Below are 24,197 nucleotides of genomic sequence, written 5' to 3'. Positions count from 1 at the left end.
CATAGACTTCTACCATGCCAAGTAAATTTTCCCTACATTTTCCAGAGGGATACTGTTGAGTTGTGTTCTCCATTTGGAAGTAACTATACTTGGCCACTAAGCCCTTCACCTAATTTTATTGTAGATGAAAACAGAAAAGCCCAGGGTTCACCTAGAGTCTGTATATCTTTTTACATCGCTTCCTTCACTCCTCTTCCTGATGATGTGGACTCTAATGTTGTTCTATTGAAGTCTCAGGGTGTGACAGGGATGCTCAGGCTCAGAAAGCCTGGGCACTCCCCTGCACCCCTGTGCTTCTGGACATTCCCACAGATGCTTCTCTGACCAGAGCCTCTGCTGGGGCCACACTGGCCCTTGGGTTCTTACTGTGATTGCAAGGTACACCTCAGCAATGCCCATCAGGGAACTGTAACAAAACCAGGTTTATCCTCACAGGTCCTGGTGAGCACCTGGGATCCCAAAGCCATTCAGGGAGGTGTCAGAGAGGGAGAGTGGCATTGAGAGGGAGACAAAGCTCCCCTGAGGTATCTGCCTTTATAAGGGCGCATGGCCAGAGTGGTTAGGGGTTTGTGGGTTCACACTTTATTGGAGATTTTTATATGATTAGAATTTGGGTGTTCAGTGGGAAAATCACGGTCACTCTTGTATCAGTATGGAGGTTACCCAGGGCTTTTTGAAGAGGTACTTCATAGGTGGGGCAGCCTGAGCGCTTATCTGGTAATTGTGTCCCTCACCTAATAGTGTGTTTACTCAACCTGACTACCTTAGAAATGCATGCCTCAGAGATCAAAAGCTTAATGTCAGGTCATTACATTACAATCAAGGTTCTTAAAGTCAGGCAGTTACTCTGGAAACATGCTCCTGTGTTTCTGAACTGGTCTCCTGCTTTTATTCTGTGATGCAGCTCCCTGTCCAGGAAGCCTACCATAGCCACTGGCAAACACTGAGTAGCAAACATATACCTCCCAGTGCAGTCTACATGGAAAGACAAATTTGAACAAATAGATTGACCAGGTATATTCTTCGTGTCAGGATAATCACAAATATGATGATGCAAAATTTCAAAAGTTTTATTACTATGCAAAATGTTTCTTTTTTATGATTTCCTTTGTTCTACTCACTTTGGGCCTTCTTTTTCTTTAGGAAAGAGTACTTTGAATATAAAATCAGTACCAGGGACTGATTTAGAGCAGGCATACCAAATGTGAATTACCTTAATTTAATTTCCTTTTTCCCATATCCCTGGAGACACTGCTTTCTTCCTAGTTAGGAGTGATATCTTCCATTCCTGTTCATTGTGAATCAGCTACACCAGTGCACTAGATCTTACCCTCAGCTATGGTCCACTAGACTTTTTCCTTCAAGTATATCCCTCAAGTATAATTATATGTAATAAACTGCACCTATTTAAAGTACAGAGCTTCGGGGCACCTGGGTGTCTCAGTCCTTAAGCATCTGCCCTCAGCTCAGGTCATGATCCTGGGGTCCTGGGATTGAGCCCCACATCGGGCTCCCTGCTCAGCGGGGAGTCGGCTTCTCCCTCTCCCACTCTCCCTGCTTGTGTTCCCTCTCTCGCTGTGTCTCTCTCTGTCAAAATAAATAAATAAAATCTTAAAAAAAAAATAAAAGTACATAGCTTCACATTTGTGGTGAGCCCAGCATACCCTAAAGAGTTGGCAGTTGAACCACTATGTTGCACACTGGAAACTTAAGGAGTTTGTGTGTCAACCACACATTGAAAAAATTTTTAAATAGACTATACAGTTTGATGCATGGAGGAGGTGTGCAACATTTAGGAGGACATTCTGAATGATTCTGTTTCTATAAATTCCAGAAAGTGCACAATAACCTTTACTTTGTTCTGTAAGTTATTAAAATTTCATACCCCTGACCCTCAGTTTTCTTTTTTTTTGAACTTTTTTTTCATTTTTATTGTTATTTTAATCACCATACATTACATCATTGTTTTGGAAGTAGTGTTCCATGATTCATTGTTTGTGCATAACACCCAGTGCTTCCTGCAGAACGTGACCTCTTTAGTACCCATCACCAGGCTAACCCATCCACCCATGCCCCCTTCCCTCTAGAAACCTGTTTGTTTTTCAGAGTCCAGTCATCTCTCATGGTTCCTCTCCCCCTCCGATTTCCCTCCCTTCATTCTTCCCCTCCTGCTATCTTCTTCTTCTTCTTCTTCTTCTTCTTTTTAACATATATTGCATTATTTGTTTCAGAGGTACAGATCTGTGATTCAACAGTCTTGCACAATTCACACCACTTGCCATAGCACATACCCTCCCCAATGTCTATCACCCAGCCACCCCATCCCTGCCACACCCCCACCACTCTAGCAACCCTCAGTTTGTTTCCTGAGATTAAGAATTCCTCATATCAGTGAGGTCATATGATACATGTCTTTCTTTGATAGACTTATTTCACTCAGCATAACACCCTCCAGTTCCATCCACGTCGTTGCAAATGGCAAGATGTCATTCCTTTTGATGGCTGCATAATATTCCGTTGTGTATATATACCACTTCTTCTTTATCCATTCATCTGTCGATGGACATCTTGGCTCTTTCCACAGTTTGGCTATTGTGGACATTACTGCTATAAACATTGGGGTGCACATACCTCTTCGGATCCCTACATTTTTATATTTGAGATAAATACCCAGTAGTGCAATTGCTGGAATGTATGGTAGCTCTATTTTCAACTGTTTGAGGAACCTCCATACTGTTTTCCAGAGTGGTTGCACCAGCTTGCATTCCCACCAACAGTGTAGGAGGGTGCCCCTTTCTCCACATCCCCGCCAACACCTGTCGTTTCCTGACTTGTTAATTTTAGCCATTCTGACTTGTGTGAGGTGGTATCTCATTGAGGTTTGGATTTGGATTTCCCTGATGCCGAGCGATGTTGAGCATTTTTTCATGTGTCTGTTGGCCATTTGGATGTCTTCTTTGGAAAAATGTCTGTTCATGTCTTCTGCTCATTTCTTGATTGGATTATTTGTTCTTTGGGTGTTGAGTTTGGTAAGTTCTTTATAGATTTTGGATACTAGCCCTTTATCTGATATGTCATTTGCAAATATTTTCTCCCATTCTGTGGGTTGTCTTTTGGTATTGTGGACGGTTTCTTTTGCTGTGCAAAAGCTTTTTATCTTGATGAAATACCAATAGTTCATTTTTGCCCTAGCTTCCCTTGCCTTTGGCTATGTTTCTAGGAAGAAGTTGCTGCGGTTGAGGTGGAAGAGGTTGCTGCTTGTGTTCTCCTTTAGGATTTGGATGGACGCCTGTCTCACGTTTAGGTGTTTCAACCTAATTTGGAGTCTATTTTTGTGTGTGGTGTAAGGAAATGGTCCAGTTTCATTTTTCTGCATGTGGCTGTCCAATTTTCCCAACACCATTTGTTGAAGAGACTTTTTTCCATTAGACATTCTTTCCTGCTTTGTCAAAGGGTAGTTGACCATAGAGCTGAGGTTCCATTTCTGGGCTCTCGATTCTGCTCCATTGATTTTTGTGTCTGTTTTTGTGCCAGTACCATACTGTCTTGATGATGACAGCTTTGAAATAGCGTCGGAAGTCGGGAATTGTGATGCCGCCAGCTTTGCTTTTCTTTTTCAACATTCCTCTGGCTATTCGGAGTCTCTTCTGCTTCCATACAAATTTTAGATTATTTGTTCCATTTCTTTGAAAAAAGTGGTTGGTATTTTGATGGGGATTGCATTGAATGTGTAGATTGTTCTAGGTAGCGTTGACATCTTCACAATGTTTGTTCTTCCAATCTATGAGCATGGAACGTTTTTCCATTTCTTTGTGTCTTCCTCAATTTCTTTCATGAGTATTTTATAGTTTTCTGAGTACAGATCCTTTGCCTCTTTGGTTAGATTTATTCCTAGGTATCTTATGGTTTTGGGGGCAATTGTAAATGGGATCGACTCCTTGATTTGTCTCTCTTCTGTCTTGTTGTTGGTGTATACGAATGCCACTGATTTCTGTGCATTGATTTTATATCCTGCCAGTTTACTGAATTCTTGTATGAGTTCTAGCAGTTTTGGGGTGGAGTCTTTTGGGTTTTCCACATAAAGTATCATATCATCTGCAAAGAGTGAGAGTTTGACTTCCTCTTTGCCAATTTGATGTCTTTGATTTCTTTTTGTTGTGTCATTGCTGTGGCTAGGACTTCTAATAATATGTTGAATAGCAGTGGTGATAGTGGACATCCCTGCCGTGTTCCTGACCTTAGGGGGAAAGCTCTCAGCTTGAGCCTCAGTTTTCTTATTTTTGCAGATAACATGGGGATAATAAAATCAATTTCAGAGTGATATTGTGGCTAATAAACAAAGCTGTGGGCATACTTTGTAGATCCTAACAAAATGTTCAAAGGTGAGGGGTATGATATTTGTGTGTGCGTGTGTTTATTCACACTTTTCTTTGAAGTAAACCTGGGTGCTCATGTGCACACACACAGAATCATTATTAGGTGATCTTTCTTGTCACAATAAACTTGACAGAAAGTGGGAGAGGATAAGAATGAAAAGAATGAATATTTAGATTAGCGTGAAAGTTAAACTATGTAAAATTTGGACACAAAGATTTAAGATAGAACAAATCGCATTAAGGATTCAGTTTTTCTATGATAGTACCTGCAAGTCAGCATGGCTCATGGCATGGGAGATCTTCTGTACCAGCTCGTGGGGCTGAACAACTCCAAAGTGACTTCAGACTCCTTTGTCTACTTGAAGTAGGGCACCAACACGGTATATCCTTATCCAAGAGAATGTAAATGAATAAAATCCAAGGCTGCATTCACTTCCCTTGAACAAAGTGTTATTGGATAAATGTCTGGATTATTTTTTCATTGTGGTTGTAGAAATGACCATGCTGCTCCCTTAAAACAAATCAATTTATTTTCTGATAGTACTGGAAGTCAGAAGACTGAAATAGTTCCCCCTGAGCTAAAATCACTCTGTCTGCAGAGAAGAGTTCATTGTGGAGGTCTGGGGAGAATAGGTTTTCTTGCCTATTTCAGCTTTAGGGCCACCTGTACTCCCTGGTTTATGTCCCTTCCCTTTACCTTGAAAGCCAACAAAATAGCATCTCGAAATCTCTCTCTGACTCCAAGACTGCTGCCTCCCCCTTCCACAACTGGAGGACACTTGTCATCTATTGAGCCCAGCTGGATAATCAGAATAACTTTATCCTGGGCCAGCTGACTAGCAATGTTAATCCCATTTGCAACCTTAATTCTCCCTTGCCATGACACAAGACATATCCAAAGATTCTGTAGATTAAGATGTGGAAATATTCGGGGGACATTATCCTGCCTACTATACTATTTTTCCTAGGTATATTTGATGTCAACTCAGAGGCCTTTCTTTGGAGAATCAAACACAATTGATCTCACCTCTAGGGTGAGTACTGAGTCTTTTCTCTCCAAACCACACAGGAAGAAGATCACATGGCTTATTTACTAAAATCACCCTAAAGCTGTAATGTTAAAGTAAACTATCAACAAAAGAAATTCAGTATCATCTCAAAGTTAAGGTAAAGTCAAGGAGGTTAGAACTCTGGAAGGCAGGTAAATTCATGAGAAAGAGGATTAAAAAAAAAATGGATTCACCTGACTTCTAATCTGGCCTCCCAGGACCAAAATATCAGCAGGAAAAGTTGCCTTTCTGTCCAGACCAGTTGTCCACTGGGAATGCAGTGCTCTGAGGTGGGAGTAACAATGGAAACAGTGCCTAATGAGCAGACACAGAGCTGTAAATATCTCCTCTGCTGCAGAGCTTCAGCATGTGAAACCTTGGATTGGCCACAACATGGTTGTTATTTCTGGGTTCCTAAGTCTGGCTGGGGGACCCATGCCTCTCTGCTTCCTGCTGTCCTGTCTGGGAACAGAGCTGCGGTCTCGAGCATCAACCATCCGGGGAGGAATTCAGACCTCCACATGGAGACTTTCATCTTAGAGACCCCAACCAGGTGAGCCTGAGAGCTCAGCAGGTACTTAAGGAAAGGAGCAGAGAGAATGGAAGCTGCGAACTTTGACCTGAGGTCACCTGAGTCTAGGTACACTCATTTATAATTAATTTACGTAGTGTGTTCAAAAGAGAAGTGTCCATAGGACCCAGCAATACAGGCATCGTTGTTGACGATACATGGGTTGGAATGGAAGTCCACTTGGATGAGACAGGGGAAGGAATGGGAACCTAAAGTGATTCCAGTGAAATTAGACATGTCCAAGGAGTTTTGCAGCTAAGGGGAGTAGGAAATCAGAGTATTTGACAGTTTACAATGTGGTTTTGTACATGTTCTGTATTTATAGAAAGACCCAGATCCATGCAGGTAACTATTCTCTTGCGACAGCAGTTCCTGAGATACACATTTCTCAGAACCTTCTCTCACACTGAGTATTCACATGGGAAAGTGTATTTCATATGCAACAAGGGGTATGCTAACTAGCTTTTCTTGTAATACTTCATGACCAAAAAGTGTGTAAACGATGGAGGCATTTGTGAAAAGCAGAGAAAACGCACCCAAATCTGTTCGATGGTGAAAATAACTCATTTACTCACAGGAAGGAACAGTGCTATAAGCTTCCTACATGTGGTGACCAATGCTGTATCCACCCTAGGAGGATGGGTACTGCTGTCCCCACTCTCTGAGTGAGGATATTCCCATTTGGAATGGATTGATTGTCTCTCCCAAGTTCCAACATTGTATATGTGGTAGATCTGATGTTCAAAACCTGGTTTTCTGATTCAAAAATTTGGCACTTAAAATCATTCAGAAAAGTCCTTTGTTATTTCATCTTTAAAAATCCCCTTCTAATGTCCTACATTGTGTACTACAGTGTGTATTTTCTGTTGTAAATTGCAGGTTTATTCCCTTTGCACATTTTTCTAGAGGGATATTCAATCAGTAAAATGTCTGACATCATGAAAAGACCACTCTTTTCTTGTTTAGATACACTGTTATTTTTCTGCTTTGTTAATTATTCTGGGCAGCAAGGGCATGTGGCAGGGGCTGGAAGGCTGCCAGAACTGGGGAAGCTTTCTGCTCATCACAGTGTCTCAGGAATCCCTTGCGGTTATTAGATCTCTGTGACCTCTCATGTCCATTTCTTTCCTGCATTTGATGAACCTCCTTTTTTTTTGAAGATTTTATTTATTTATTTGACAGAGAGAGACACAGCGAGAGAGGGAACACAAGCAGGGGGAATGGGAGAGGGAGAAGCAGGCTTCCCACCGAGCAGGGAGCTTGATGTGGGGCTGGATCCCAGGACCCTGGGATCATGACCTGAGTGGAAGGCAGACGCTTGACGACTGAACCACCCAAGCGCCCCACTAACTGACATTTAAAGAAAAACTAAAAAAAAGAAAAATGTAATAAATAAATAAATGAAGCCCATAAAATTCAACACTTTTATGCTTTTTTTTTCTTTCCTTGTAGTCACCACCACCACATGGAAGCAGACAATGACACAGGAATTTCAGAGTTTCTTCTTCTGGGATTATCAGAGGAACCAGAATTACAGCCCATCATATTTGGGCTTTTCCTCTGCATGTACCTAATCACTGTGCTGGGGAACCTGCTCATCATCCTGGCCGTCAGCTCAGACTCCCATCTCCACACCCCCATGTACTTCTTCCTCGCCAGCCTGTCCTTTGTAGACATCTGCTTCACCTCCACCACCATCCCCAAGATGCTGTGGAACATCCAGACTCAGAGCCAAGTCATCACCTATGCCGGCTGCCTCACACAGATTTACTTTTTCTTAATCTTTGGAGCCTGGGATGACTTTCTCCTGGCTGTGATGGCCTATGACCGCTTCGTGGCCATCTGTCACCCCCTGCACTACACAGTCATCATGAACCCCCGGTTTTGTGGACTGCTGGTTCTGGTGTCCTGGGTCATCAGTGTTCTCAATTCTTTGTTACAGAGTTTAATGGTGTTGCGGCTGTCCTTCCGTACAAAGGTGGAAATCCCCCATTTTTTCTGTGAACTCAATCAAGTAGTTGGGCAGGCCTGTTCTGACACCTTCCTTAATGACATGGTGATGAATTCCGGAATTATGTTGCTTGGTGGTGCTCCCCTGGCTGGAATCCTTTATTCCTACTCGAAGATTTTTCCCTCCATACGTAGGATATCCTCAGCTCAGGGCAAGTATAAAGCATTTTCCACCTGTGCATCTCACCTCTCCGTTGTCTCCTTATTTTTTTGTACCAGCCTAGGAGTGTACCTTAGCTCTGCTGCTCCCCAGAGCTCCCACTCAAGTGCAGTAGCCTCGGTGCTGTACACGGTGGTGACGCCCATGCTGAACCCCTTCATCTACAGCCTGAGGAACAGAGACATAAAGAGGGCTCTGAAAAGAATCACTGGGGTTCCAGTGATGTAAGGGGCCATCGTCCTGGGCCTGAAGAAGTGCCCATGTTTGAAGGGCTCACAGACTCAGAGCCAGGAACTGCTATTCTTTGATCAATCTGTGGAAATAGAATCTGCTCCTTGTATATATTTTCTGGAATTTCCGTTCGTTTGAATTCAACTTCTCCATGCATTTGCTTAACTCACTTTATTAAGCTTCTGCTCTGTCTGATTCACAGACAGTGTTCCCCTCTCTAGATTTACATATGTCCCCATTGTTTTCCCAAGCCTTGGATCACAGGTCCCTGGAAATTTCTACATCTTACATGGGGCAAGTTGGATTTCTTAAAAATAATTTCTTTTTAAACCACTTAATATTGTGCCAAGTAAATTTTCTCTAGAATTCCTAAAAAATAATTATGGTTGTATTCTTCATATGGAAGAAACTACACTTGGCCAAGAGCCCTTCACATAACTTTACTGTAGAGGAGAATACAAAACAGCAGTTTTTACCTTGAGACTGTCAGTCTTTTTACATCACACCTTCACTCCTCTTCCTAATAATGTGGTCTCTAATCTTGTTCTGTTTAGGTCTCAGGTTCCTGACAGGGATGCTCTGACTAGGAAAGCCTGGACACTCCCCTGCACCCCTGTGCTTGTGGACATTCCCACAGATGCTTCCCTCACCAGAGCTTCTGCTGTGGCTGCACCTGCCCTTGGGTTCTTATTGTGAATGCAAGACACAGCTCAGCATCACTCATCAGAGAACTCTAACAAGATGAGGTTTATTACCAAAGGTTCTTGTAGAGATAACCAAAAGGTCTAGGGGGCCCATTATTGGGATCCATGGACAGAGTGGCTAGGGGTTCCTAGGTTCACTCTATATCGACTAGTTTAAAACATAAGAGTGAAATTCTGACCAGGAAAGGGAAGGCATGGTCACTCATGTGTCAGTATCCAGTTTACCCAGGGCTTTCTGAGGAGGTTCTTCATGGCTGGGGCAGCCTGAGTGCTTATCTGGTAATAGTGTCACACACCTGACAATGTGTTTATTCAGCATGGTTGTCTCTGAAATGGAAGCTTCGGAAATCAAAAGCTTAAAGTCAGGGACTTTCTCTACAAACATGTTCCTATGCTTTAAAACTAGTTTCCTTATTTTATTCTATTATTCAACTATTTATTCTATTATATTCCAGAATGCCTACCATAGTCACTATTAAACACTGATGAGTAAAATATATCTCCGGTGGAAGTCTACATGGGAAGAAAATTTGAATAAATAGATTGACCTGATATTTTCTTAATTTCTCTGATGACCACAAGTATGAGGATGAATTTTCTTTGGGTAAATCCAAGTAGTGGGATCCATGGATCATAGGGGAGTTCTATTTTCAATTGTTTGAGCCCCTCCACTCTGTGTCCCAAGTGGCTGCACCAGTTTGCATTCCCACCAACTGTGCAAGAGGGTTCCCCTTTCTCCACATCTTTGCCAACATCAGTTGTTTCCTCTGTGGTTAATTTTATCCATTCTGACAGGTATCAGTTGATATCTCATTGTGATTTTGATTTGTGTTTCCCTGCTCATGAGTGCCATTGACCATCTTTTCATGGGTCTGTTGATCATCTGGATGTCTTCTTTGGAGAAATGTCTACTCATGTTTCTTGTCATTTTTAATTGAATTACCATTAATTTTTTTGGTATACTTTTTTATATAGTTTGGATATTAATCCCTTATTGGATAGATCATTTGCAAATATCTTTTACCACTCAGTAGTTGTCTTTTTGTTTTGTTGACTGTTTCCTTTGCTGTGCAGAAGCTTTTTATTCAATGTAGCCATCTACAACACAGACGGACTTAGAGGGTATAATAATAAGGGAAATCAGTCAGTCAAAGAAAGACTGATACCATATGATTTCACCCATATGTGGAATTTAGGACACAAAACAAACAATGAAAAAAAGAGACAAACAAAAATCTAGACTCTTCAATATTGGGAAAAAAGTGGTGGTTGCCAGAGGGGAGGTGGGTGGAGGTTGGATGAAATATGTGATGAGGAGTAAGAATACACTCATTGTCATTTGCAACGACGTGGGTGGAACTGGAGGGTGTTATGCTGAGTGAAATAAGTCAATCAGAGAAAGACATGTATCATATGACCTCACTGATATGAGGAATTCTTAATCTCAGGAACAAACTGAGGGTTGCTGGAGTGGTCGGGGGTGGGAGGGAAGGGGTGGCTGGGTGATAGACATTGGGGAAGATATGTGCTACGGTGAGCGCTGTGAATTGTGTAAGACTGTTGAATCACAGATCTGTACTTCTGAAACAAATAACGCAACATATTTTAAGAAAAAAGAAAAAGAAGAAGATGGCAGGAGAGGAAGAATGAAGGGGAGTAAGTCAGAGGGGGAGACGAACCAGGAGAGATGATGGACTCTGAAAAACAAACTGAGGTTTCTGGAGGGGAGGAGGGTGGGGGGATGGGTTAGCCTGGTGATGGGTATTGAGGAGAGCACATTCTGCATGGAGCACTGGGTGTTATGAACAAACAATGAATCATGGAACAGTACACCAAAACAAAATATGTAATATATGGTGATTAACATAACAATAAAAAATAAAAAAAGAATACACTTATTGTTATGAACACTGAGTAATGTATAGAATTGCTGAATCACTATATTGTACACATGAAACTAATATTACTATGTACGTTAATTATACCGGAATTAAAAAATAAAAAAATAAGAACTACAAGCGTGGAACATTTCAAACCAACCATTTTGTTAATAATCAAAATATTTATTTTGTATGCTGTGCATCTATTTATTGAAGCAGAGATGTTTGGTGTCCACAACTGAGGGGGTTTATTCATTGAGGTGACGGATTGCTTAGTGCACCTGTTTTATCACAGATTTGTTTTCCTATTTCCACTTGAAAACTTCTAATGCTACCTGCTAATATGACTCTCTTATTTTTCGATGAAATAACTCCCTTTTCCTAAAATTTTCCTAAAATGCGGTGAAGGAACAGCATCGGTATCATCCATTTCGTATCTCCTTCCTGCTCAGAAATCCCATCCACTTGCATGACCAGAGGATGCTTCACACAAGAGCTGGATGTCCTTCTGGTCCTGTGGTTCAGGGTCAGCAGTTCTACACAACAAGCATGTCCTTCAAATATTCCCAGTTACCTGGAAGGTGGCCCACACCCAGTCACTGCTCATAAAGTCATTGGAAGGAAACTTGAATAACAGAATGACTAATTGCTCTCCTTAATGTCAGATCGTATGCCACAGACAAAAAACAGTGCACGCTAATTGCCTCATGTCTGTTCGCTTGGATTATTGTGTCAGTCAGCTATTGCTGTATAACAGGCTGTCCTTGTCAAATGGGATATCATAATACCTTTAAAATCAAATGGAATTATATGCTAGGGAGTGTTTCTGAACTCTGCTGGCTCCTCATGGATCTGGAATCAGGTGTGAATCTCTACATGGTGTTTCAAACTCTCATCCATGGTGTTGTGTGTGGTTGTGTGCTCTTCTGTCTCAGCCAATTCATGGGCTCTTATTACTACATTTCCATATGTAGGTTAATCTATTCACAGAATAAATTGGGTTATCATGTGAATTACTTAAATTTAATTCCATTGTTCGTATATCCATATTAACACTTGGCTTTCTTCCCCGTTGGAAGTGCTATCTCACACCCTTCTTAAGTGAGACTCAGCTCCCTGTGCTCTAGATCCTACCCGTAGCCATGCACCATTAGATTTTTTTCCACAGAATAAATCATTGGTGTAAAATTATACACAATAACTTGTATATGTAAAGGGTACACTTTGGAGAATTAAAGGACCTGTACAAAGGTGAAGAGTATATAGTGCAAGTTGTATGTATAATTTAGGAGTGTACATTTTTTTTTCTTTAAAATTTTTTATTGTTATGTCAATCACCATACATTACATCATTAGTTTTTGATGTAGTGTTCCATGATTCATTGTTTGTGCATAACAGCCAGTGCTCCATGCAGAACGTGCCCTCTTTAAAACCCATCACCAGGTTAACCCATCCCCGCACCCCATTCCCCTCTAGAACCCCCAGTTTATTTTTCAGAGTCGATCATCTCTCCTTGACTGTGTTCACCCTCCGATTTACCCCCCTTCATTCTTCCCTCCTGCTATCTTTTTTTTTTCTTAACATATATTGCATTATTTGTTTCAGAGGTACATATCGGTGATATCAACTGCCTTGCACAATTCACAGCGCTTATCATAGCACATACCCTCCCCAGTGTCTATCACCCAGCCACCCCATCCTTCCCACACCCCACCATTCCAAAACCCTCAGTTTGTTTCCTGAGTATAAGACTTCCTCATATCAGTGAGGTCATATGATACATGTCTTTCTCTGATTGACTTATTTCACTTAGCATAACACCCTCCAGTTCCATCCATGTCATTGCAAATGGCAAGATCTCATTCCTTTCATGGCTGTATAATATTCCATTGTGTTTATATACCACTTCTTCTTTATCCGTTCATCTGTCAATGGACATCTTGGCTCTTTCCACAGTTTGGCTATTGTGCACATTGCTGCTATAATCATCGGGGTGCACATACCCCTTCGGATCCCTACATTTGTATCTTTGTGGTAAATACCCAGTAGTGTAATTGCTGGATTGTATGGTAGCTCTATTTTCAACTGTTTGAGGAACCTCCATACTGTTTTCCAGAGGGGTTGCACCAGCTTGCATTCCCACCAACAGTGTAGGAGGGTTCCCCTTTCTCCGCATCCCGCCAACATCTGTCGTTTCCTGACTTGTTAATTTTAGCCATTCTGACTGGTGTGAGGTGGTTTCTCATGGAGGTTTTGATTTGGATTTCCCTGATGCTGAGTGATGTTGAACACTTTTTCATGTGTCTATTGGACATCTGGATGTCTTCTTTGGAAAAATGTCTGTTCATGTCTTCTGCCCATTTCTTGATTGGGTTATTTGTTCTTTGAGTGTTGAGTTTGATAAGTTCCTTATAGAATTTGGATACTAGCCCTTTATGTAATAGTCATTTGCAAATATTTTCTCCCATTCTGTGGGTTGTCTTTTGATGTTGTGGACTGTTTCTTTTGCTGTGCAAAAGGTTTTTATCTTGATGAAATCCCAATAGTTCATTTTTGCCCTAGCTTCACTTGCCTTTGGTGATGTTTCTAGGAAGAAGTTGCTGCGGCTGAGGTTGAGGACGTTGCTACCTGTGTTCTCCTTTAGGATTTTGATGGACTCCTGTCTCACGTTTAGGTCTTTCAACCATTTGGAGTCTATTTTTATGTGTGGTGTATGGAAATGGTCCAGTTTCATTCTTCTGCATGTGGCTGTCCAATTTTCCCAACACCATTTGTTGAAGAGACTGTCTTTTTTCCATTGGACATTTTTTCCTGCTTTGTCAAAGAGTAGTTGACCATAGAGTTGAGGGTCCATTTCTGGACTCTCTATTCTGTTCCATTGATCTATGTGTCTGTTTTTGTGCCAGTACCATACTGTCTTGATGACAGCTTTGTAATAGAGCTGGAAGTCCGGAATTGTGATGCCGCCAGTTTTGCTTTTCTTTTTCAAGATTCCTCTGGCTATTCGGTGTCTCTTCTGCTTCCATACAAATTTTAGGATTATTTGTTCCATTTCTTTGAAAAGAGTGGATGGTATTTTGATGGGGATTGCATTGAATGTGTAGATTGCTCTAGGTAGCATTGACATCTTCACAATGTTGGTTCTCCCACTCCATGAGCATGGAACGTTTTTCCATTTCTTTGTGTCTTCTTCAATTTCTTTCCTGAGTATTTTATAGTTTTCTGAGTACAGATCCTTTGCCTCTTTCGTTAGATTTATTCCTAGGTATCTTATGGTTTTGGGAGCAATTGTAAATGGGATCGACTCCTTAATTTGTCTCTCTTCTGTCTTGTTGTTGGTGTATAGGAATGCCAATGAATTCTGTGCATTGATTTTATAGCCTGTCACTTTACAGAATTACTGTACAAATTCTAACAGTTTTGGGGTGGAGTCTTTTGGGTTTTCCACATAAAGTATCATATCATCTGCAAAGAGTGAGAGTTTGACTCCCTCTTTACCGATTTGGATGCCTTTGATTTCTTTTTGTTGTCTCATTGCTGTGGCTAGGACTTCTAATACTATGTTAAATAGCAGTGGTGAGAGTGGACATCCCTTTCACGTTCCTGACCTTAGGGGAAAAGCTCTCAGTTTATCCCCATTGAGAATGATATTCACTGTAGGTTTTTCATAGATGGCTTTTATGATATTGAGGTATGTACCTTCTATCCCTATACTCTGAAGAGTTTTGATCAAGAAAGGATGCTGTACTTTGTCAAATGCTTTTTCTGCATCTATTGAGAGGATCATATGATTCTTGTTCTTTCTTTTGTTAATGTATTGTATCACGTTGATTGATTTGCGGATGTTGAACCAGCCTTGCAGCCCAGGGATAAATCCCACTTGGTCGTGGTGAATAATCCTTTTAATGTACTGTTGGATCCTATTGGTTAGTATTTTGGTGAGAATTTTTGCATCCATGTTCATCAAGGATATTGGTCTGTAATTCTTCTTTTTGATGGGGTCTTTGTCTGGTTTTGGGACCAAGGTAATGGCGGCCTCATAAAATGAGTTTGGAAGTTTTCCTTCCATTTCTAGTTTTTGGAACAGTTTCAGGAGAATAGGTATTAATTCATCTGGAAATGTTTGGTAGAATTCCCCTGGGAAGCCATCTGGCCCTGGGCCTTTGTTTGTTGGGAGATTTTGGATGACTGCTTCAATTTCCTTAGCAGTTATAGGTCTATTCAGGTTTTCTATTTCTTCATGGTTCAATTTTGGTAGTTGATACATCTCTAGGAATGATCCATTTCTTCCAGGTTATCGAATTTGCTGGCATAAAGTTGCTCATAACATGTTCTTATAATTGTTTGTATTTCTTTGGTGTTGGTTGTGATCTCTCCTCTTTCATTCATGATTTTGTTGATTAGGGTCCTTTCTCTTTTCTTTTTGATAATTATGGCCAGGGGTTTTTCAATCTTGTTAATTCTTCCAAAGAACCAACTCCTAGTTTCGTTGATCTGTTCTACTGTTCTCTTGGTTTCTATTTCATTGATTTCTGCTCTGATCTTTATTATTTCTCTTCTCCTGCTGGGTTTAGGCTTTATTGGCTGTTTTTTCTCTAGCTCCTTTAGGTGTGGGGTTAGGTTGTGTATTTGAGACCTTTGTGTGTCTTGAGAAAGGCTTGTATTGGTATATACTTTCCTCTTAGTACTGCCTTTGCTGCATCCCAAAGATTTTGAACAGTTGTGTTTTTATTTTCATTTGATTCCATTTTTTTTAATATTCTTTAATTTCCTGGTTGACCCATTCATTCTTTAGTAGGATGCTCCTTAGCCTCCATGTATTTGAATTCTTTCCGACTTTCCTCTTGTGATTGAGTTCTAGTTTCAAAGCATTGTGGTCGGAAAATATGCACGGAACGATCCCCATCTTTTGGTACCGGTTGAGACCTGATGGTGACCCAGGATGTGATCTATTCTGGAGAATGTTCCATGAGCACTAGAGAAGAATGTGTATTCCTTTGCTTTGGGATGGAATGTTCTGAATATATCTGCGAAGTCCATTTAGTCCAGTGTGTCATTTAAAGTCTTTATTTCCTTGTTGATCTTTTGCTCAGATGATCTGTCCATCTCAGTGGATGGGGGATGTTAAAGTCTCCCACTATTATTGTATTGTTGTCAGTGTGTTTCTTTGCTTTTGTTATTAATTGCCTTATATAATTGGCTGCTCCCACGTTCGGGGCATAGATATTTACAATTGTTAGATCTTCTTGTTGGATAGACCCTTTAAGTAGGATAGAGTGTCCTTCCTCATCTCTTATTACAGTCTTTGTTTTAAAATCTAATTTGTTTGATATAAGGATTTCTACCCCAGCTTTCTTTTGGTGTCCATTAGCATGGTAAATGGTTTTCCACCCCCTCACTTTCAATGTGGGGGTGTCTTTGGGTCTAAAATGAGTCTCTTGCAGACAGCATATGGATGGGTCTTGTTTTTTAATCCAATCTGATAGCCTGTGTCTTTTGATTGGGGCATTAGGCCATTTACATTCAGGGTAACTATTGAAAGGTGTGAATTTAGTGCCACTGTATTGCCTGTAAGATGACTGTTAGTGTATGTTGTCTGTTTTTCTTTCTGATATTTGCTGCTTTTAGGCTCTCTCTTTGCTTAGAGGACCCCTTTGAATTTTCCTTGAGGGCTGGTTTCTTGTTTGCAAATTCCTTTAGTTTTTGTTTGTTCTGGAAGCTTTTGATCTCTCCTTCTATTTTCAATGACAGCCTAGCTGGATATAGTATTCTTGGCTGCATATTTTTCTCGTTTAGTGCTCTGAAGATATCTTGCCAGTCCTTTCTGTCCTGCCAGGTCTCTGTGGATAGGCCTGTTGCTAATCTAATGTTTTTACCATTGTAGGTTACATATCTCTTCTCCCGAGCTGATTTCAGGAATTTTTCTTTGTCATTGAGACTCGTAAGTTTTACTATTAGATGTCGGGATGTTGACCTATTATTATTGATTTTGAGAGGGGTAATCTGTGCCTCCTGGATTTTGATGCCTGTTTCCTTCCTCACATTAGGGAAGTTCTCTGCTATTATTTGCTCCAATATACCTTCTGCCCCTCTCTCTCTTTCTTCTTCTTCTGGGATCCCTATTATTCTAATGTTGTTTCGTCTTTTCGTATCGCTTATCTCTCGAATTCTGCCTTCGTGATCCTGTAGTTGTTCCTCCCTCTTTTTCTCAGCCTCTTTATTTTCCATCATTTGGTCTTCTATATCACTGATTCTCTCTTCTGCCTCATTTATCCTAGCAGTTAGTGCCCCCATTTTTGATTGCACCTCATCAATAGACTTTTTGATTTCAACTTGGTTAGATTTTAGTTCTCTTCTTTCTCCAGAAAGGGTTTCTCTAATAACTTCCACGCTTTTTTCAAGCCCAGCTAGTATCTTTAAAGTCATGATTCTGAACTCTAGGTCCGACATCGTACTAATGTCCGTATTGAGTAGGTCCCTGGCTGACGGTACTACCTCTTGTTCTTTTTGCTGAGGTGATTTTTTTTTGTCTTGTCATTTTGTCCAGAGGAGAATAGATGAATGAGAGAACCAAATGCTAACAGGTTTACAACGTCCCCAGCAAATATACTGTATACAAATCAGAAAAGACCTGAAACCAGGGGAAAAGAAAGGGAAAGAAAGAAAAAAGAAAGAGAAAAAAAAATAAAAAAGATAAAAACAAAAATAGAACAATACAAAAAAGCAGAATATGATCAAATATGATCAGGCTAGTGCATAGGTCAGTGCCACACACTAGATTTTGGGCGTATTTTGGTCTGTTAGAAAGAAGCGCCTCCTAAAATTTTAAAGGAAGAAAGACATATATGTACAAAAAAGGGTGATACAATGAAGGGATGGAAGATGACTGTAAAGATGCAAATTATAAAAGATTTTATAAAAGGACTTGATAAGATAAGAAGTTGTTTGAAAAAAGAAATAAGAAGATTTAAGAAAAAAAAAGAAAAAAGAAAAAAGGGAGAGAATGTGATCAGGCAGGAGACTAGAACAGAGCCATACACTAATGATTTAGGGTATATTTTGATCTGTTAGAAGAAACTGTATCTCAAAATTTTAAAGAGAGAACAACTTATAGATATATGCCATAAATAAGGGTAACTACTATGAAGGGATAAAATATGATTCTAAAAATGAAAAATAAAAAATGTTTTTTTTTTAAAAAAAGGGACTGATAAGATGTTGGTTGAAAAAGGGAAAAAGAAAAATAAAAAAAAATCAGTTAAGAAAAATTAACTTTGATGAACTAATGAATCATGGTAAAAAACAAAGCCAAGAATTCTATGTGCAGTATTCCCCTAGCGCTGGAGTTCTCCCGTTCTCCTTGATCAGTAAACTTGGTCTTGGCTTGCTGGCTGTTTGTGCTGATCTTCTGGGGGAGGGGCCTGTTGATGTGGTTTCCAAATGTCTTTGCCAGAGGCGGAATTGCCCCGCCATTGTCGGTCCGGGCTAAGTAAGCTGTTCAGGTTTGATCTCAGGAGATTTTGTTCCCTGCAAGCTCTCGGTACAGCTTTGGAGGACCAGGGCAAAAATGGTGGCCTCCCAATCTCCACCTGGAGGAGCTGAGAACTCAGGGCCCCACTCCTCAGTGCACCCCCAGAGAAAAGCAGTCACTCCCATCTCCCTGGTCTCCGGCCACACTCCGCGCTCACCCAGCCTGTGACCGAGCGTTGCTATCTCTGGCACCCGACCCGTGTGGAGTCCGCAAACCCAGGAGATCCCTGTGGTGCGTTCCCGCTCCGCTCCTCCCGGGGGAGGGAGGGGAGTCTCCCCGGCTCTGCAGCTTGTTGGGTCCCTGCTGGAGGAGCAGTGGCCCGACTGGGCCACGGGAAACAGTTTATGGCAACCCCGAGCTGAGAGCCCACGCCTCGGCTCCATCTCTGCAGCCGGCTTCCCTGCTCCGATACCTGGGAGCTCTGCTGCACTTAGGCACCCCCGGTCTTTCTGTGACCCCGAGCGTCCTGAGACCACACTGTCCCGGGAGGATTCTACCCCCTGCTTAGCCACTGGTGCGACGTCCCTCCGCGGAGCCAACTTGTAAAGGGTCCGATTTTGTGCTCCGCGGCTCTAGCACTTGCCAGAAGCAGCCGAAGGAGGCCCCCTCCCCCGCCGTCTATCCTCCCGAATATCGCCTTGGATTCACTTCTCCTCACGTCTTACCTTCCATTAAGTGGTCGCTTCTCTGTTCAGAGAGTTGTTGCTACTCTCCTCTTCGATCTCCTGTTGAGTTCGTAGGTGTTCAGAATGGTTTGATCCCTATTCAGCTGAATTCCTGAGACCAGACGAAATCTAGGTCTCCTACTCCTCCGCCATCTTGCTCCGACCGACCTAACCTGGTTTTATCTCCTCTGTCATTCTCTGGATTTCCTAATGTCTCATTTGCTTGAACTCGTTTCTATACGAGTGCATATACATCCACACCGATAAAGAAAAAGACGAACAGTACAGATGAAGTCCCTGCTCCTTTGGTCCTTATGTCACAGTGATAGACAAGAGCACAGTGAGATGAATGGGAGTCCGAGATAATGTCCTCAGATAAGTCACATGAAGAGTATTCAGAGTGGGAGGATAGATTGCCACAGGGTGTGTTGGATTCTACAGAGTCTGGGGAGGTCTTCGCATGTTGGAAAAGAACAGAACAAATAGAGGTAGGTGTGCTCCTGGGACTTGTCAAGAAAGTGACTTAAAACCCAAAGGATAAGATGACAAATAATCACAAAAAGATGTCACATAAGAAAAGTGATAAAGGGGCTCACCTTATCCTCTATGAACCAAACAGAAATCAGTGGGTCAAATAAATATGCAATAGGCACAGAAAAAACAGTTCCCCTCCTAGCTTCTATCTGTTAATAAAAATACCTGATTTTGTGAAGTGTTGGTATATTCTCTTTACTCATTTTTCTCTTGTGGTGTTCAATCTGTGAGGTGTTTTACACCATAAATAAGTCACTACCTTTGTCTCTGGGCAATTTATTTTTGCTCTTTTATTATTTTTGGTGGGTATAAATGGGGTAAAACGAGGATTGGATGCCACCAGCACCAAGGAAGCTTTCCTTCCTCATAGTGTCTCAGGACAAACGAGCTGATTAGGTCATTTTACTCTTTATGTCCTTCTCATTTCTCCCTCCCTCCATCTCTCTCTCTCTATTGAACATAATTATTTATGTTTCCTTACACACAGGTCAGAAAGTGGCCATTCCAAAATGGAGCCCCAAGATGATTTATCCCTGGAAAGCTATGAATAGGAATTTCTGGAATTCTTATGGGAAAAGTAATATGATGTGTATGCATTCATATCCTAAATAATGTGTTGGGGTGGGTTGGGGGTGAGAAGGACATAGAGTAAGACATACCAGGAGGACATGGTGTGCTGTGTTGTGTGTATGACACTGTGTGCGTGTGCGTGTGTGTGTGTGCGCGTGTGTGCGCACGTGCATGTGGGCATCTCGATGAGTGCGAGCAGTCCTCCACGCAGGGATACATGGGCTCCTCTATTACAAGGTGACACTTATAATACACAGGCCTAACTCAATCAACAGTTGATACAGAGGAGGGATGTTCAATGGACTGGACCCTATTACAACCAGATCATAAAGTGCAAGAGGTACATACTGTGGATGAAGAACTCCCTGTGTCTTGAACTTAAGCAGCTATGAGGCCATATGGTTCCAGGAAATTCACTGCCACCACCTCTCATCACTCCCTCTTCTCCATTCCCCTCAACACCCTGGCTTCCCTCTGAGCCTTGATTTTTCTGACAGAAGCACTTCCTCAGTGCCTTTGCACTGGCTGTTCCATCTACCAGGAAGACCTCCCATCATCTACCCTCTCTTCCATGAGGTCTCTGTTCAAAGGTCACCTTCTTATCCAGTCTTGACTGAACACCCAACGTAAAACCCCATTCACTCTCTCCTTTAATGTGCTTCTGGTTTTTTTTTCATAGCATCTGTCCATTATTTAATCTTTATATCTGCTTCTTTTCTATCACCATCATTGAATTGTAGGGACTATTGCTTTTCAGCACCCTCTACTTTATGACTAGGAATTTCTGAAACATGGTCGACACTCTATATATTCCTTAAATGCATGAAATGATTTCTTATTTAAACTTTATAATATCTGACCCGTTGGGGAACATCTGATGTTGGGAAGGAAATTCCTAATCAGAGAGGAACTGGGGATACCCTCAAGGGGCCCAAATCCATTCACAAAATATTGAAATTAGTTTCTTGAAATGGAAAATGTAAATTTTAGCATTTCCACAATGTGAGCAATGCCCATTTGTGTGAAAATTAATCATGTTAGTTTCCCCTGTGCTGGTAGTCACCTCCAAAAATGGACCCAGGAAACAATACAGGAATTTCAAACTTTCACCTTCTAGGACTATCAGAGGAACCAGAACTGCAGCCCCTCATAATGGGCTCTTCCTTTCCATGTACCTGCTCACTGTATTTGGAAACCTTCTCATCATCCTGACCATCAGCTCTGACTCTCACCTCCACACCCCCATGTACTTCTTCCTCTCCAAACTATCCTTCATAGACATCTGTTTCACCTCCACCACCGTCCCCAAGATGCTGTGGAACATCCAGACTCACAGTAAGGTCATTAACTATGCAGGCTGCCTCAGCCAGATGTATTTTTTCATACTCTTTACAGGAGTAGACATCTTTCTCCTGACTGTGATGGCTTATGACCGCTTTGTGGCCATCTGTCACCCCCTGCACTACATGGTCATCATGAACCCCCAGCTCTGTGGACTGCTGGTTCTGGTGTCCTGGATCATGAGCATCCTGAATTCGTTGTTACAAACCTTAACGGTGTTGCGGCTGTCCTTCTGTACAGAGGTGAAAATCCCCCACTTTTTCTGTGAACTCAATCAGATGATACAACTTGCCTGTTCTGATACTTTTCTTAATACCATGGTGATGTATTTTGCAGCTCTGCTGCTGGCTGGTGCTCCCCTGGCTGGGGTCCTTTACTCTTACTCTAAGATAGTTTCCTCCACCATATGTGGGATCTCATCAGCTCAGGGCAAGTATACAGCATTTTCCACCTGTGCATCTCACCTCTCCATTGTCTCCTTATTTTACTGTACGAGCCTAAGAGTGTACCTTAGCTCTGCTGTTCCCCAGAGCTCCCACTCAAGTGCAGTAGCCTCGGTGATGTACAGAGTGGTCACACCCATGCTGAACCCCTTCATCTATAGCCTAAGAAACAAAGACACAAAGAGAGCCCTGATGAGATTCTCTGGGATGGCAGTTCTAAAAGGGCCAATTGTCCAAGGCCTGAAGTGCCCATGATTGCAGGGCAAATGACTTAGAGTCAGAAGTTGTGATTCTTTTATGTATATTGTGGAAGTAGAACTTGCTTCCTTACTTTATTTCCTAGAATTTCTATGTTTTCAATTTCAATGTCTCGTACAATATATGGAACTCATTTCCTTAAGATTTGTGATATCTCTGATACCCAAAAGATTTTCCCTTTGTCATTTTCCTATGTCTCAATGTCATTCCTAACTTTGGATGTGAAATATTTGGACATTCTTATCCAAAGGATTACATTAAGCTGTTAAGAATAATTTCTTTGCAAGAGAGCTGAAAAGGAAGATAGACCAGAAAGGAACAGAGACAATATACAGTAACAGTCACCTTATAGGCAATACAATGGCACTAAATTCATACCTGTCAATAGTTACCCTGAATGGAAATGGGCTCAATGCCCCAATCAAAAGACACAGGCTATCAGATTGGATTAAAAAACAAGACCCATCGATATGCTGTCTGCAAGACACTCATTTTAGACCCAAAGACACCCCCACATTGAAAGGGAGGGGGTGGAAAACCATTTACCATGCTAATGGACACCAAAAGAAAGCTGGGGTGGAAATCCTTATATCAGACAAATTAGATATTAAATCAAAGACTGTAATAAGAGATGAGGAAGGACACTCTATCCTTTTAAAGGGTCTATCCAACAAGAAGATCTAACAATTGTAAATATCTATGCCCCTAACATGGGAGCAGCCAATTATATAAGGCAATTAATAACAAAAGCAAAGAAACACATCGACAACAAAACAATATTAGTGGGGGACTTTAACACCCCCCTCACTGAAATTGACAGATCATCTAAGCAAAAGATCAACAAGGAAATAAAGACTTTAAATGACACACTGGACCAAATGGACTTCACAGACATATTCAGAACATTCCATCCCAAAGCAACGGAATACACATTCTTCTCTAGTGCCCATGGAACAACCTCCAGAATTGATCACATCCTAGGTCACAAATCAGGTCTCAACAGGTACCAAAAGATTGGGATCATTCCCTGCATATTTTCAGACCACAGTGCTTTGAAACTAGAACTCAATCACAAGAGGAAAGTCAGAAGGAACTCAAATACATGGAGGCTAAAGAGCATCCTACTAAAGAATGAATGGGTCCACCAGGAAATTAAAGAAGAATTAAAAAAATTCATGGAAACAAATGAAAGTGGAAACACAACTGTTCAAAATCTTTGGGATGCAGCAAAGGCAGTCCTAAGAGGAAAGTATAGACCAATACAAGCCTTTCGTAAGAAACAAGAAAGGACTCAAATACACAACCTAATCCTACACCTAAAGGAGCTGGAGAAAGAACAGCAAATAAAGCCTAACCCCAGCAGGAGAAGAGAAATAATAAAGGTCAGAAGAGAAATAAATGAAATGGAAACCAACAGATCAACGAAACTAGGAGCTGGTTCTTTGAAAGAATTAACAAGATTAATAAACCCCTGGCCAGACTGCTCAAAAAGAAAAGAGAAATGACCCAAATCAACAAAATCATGAATGAAAGAGGAGAGATCACAACCAACACCAAAGAAATACAAACAATTATAAGAACATGTTATGAGCAGCTCTATGCCAGCAAATTAGATAACCTGGAAGAAATGGGTGAATTCCGAGAGATGTATCAGCTACCAAAACTGAACCGGGAAGAAATAGAAAACCTGAACAGACCTATAACCACTAAGGAAATTGAAGCAGTCATCAAAAATCTCCCAACAAACAAAAGCCCAGGGCTAGATGGCATCCCAGGGGAATTCTACCAAACATTTAAAGAAGAATTAATACCTATTCTTCTGAAACTGTTCCAAAAAATAGAAATGGAAGGACACTTCCAAACTTGTTTTATG

At 41.3% G+C, this 24,197-nt stretch overlaps 2 protein-coding genes across 2 annotated transcripts; both read left to right on the top strand.

The window, feature by feature from the left end:
• The first annotated feature begins 7,461 nt into the window (after positions 1–7,461).
• LOC118356368 (olfactory receptor 7A17-like) lies at positions 7,462–8,394 on the top strand. Its single transcript, XM_035724567.1, has one exon. It carries the CDS (start codon positions 7,462–7,464, stop codon positions 8,392–8,394), a length of 933 nt encoding a protein of 310 aa, XP_035580460.1.
• A 12,959-nt stretch (positions 8,395–21,353) lies between these two features.
• LOC113916091 (olfactory receptor-like protein OLF4) lies at positions 21,354–22,321 on the top strand. Its single transcript, XM_027581952.2, is given in 2 exon segments — positions 21,354–21,435; positions 21,438–22,321. Coding segments are annotated over 2 exon segments (966 nt in total).
• Positions 22,322–24,197: the final 1,876 nt, after the last annotated feature.

The sequence above is a fragment of the Zalophus californianus genome, chromosome 1, assembly GCF_009762305.2.
Source record: "Zalophus californianus isolate mZalCal1 chromosome 1, mZalCal1.pri.v2, whole genome shotgun sequence".
Classification (NCBI taxonomy): domain Eukaryota; kingdom Metazoa; phylum Chordata; class Mammalia; order Carnivora; family Otariidae; genus Zalophus; species Zalophus californianus.
Note: the sequence above shows the minus strand (reverse complement) of the source record. Positions and strands in the feature narration are given on the sequence as shown.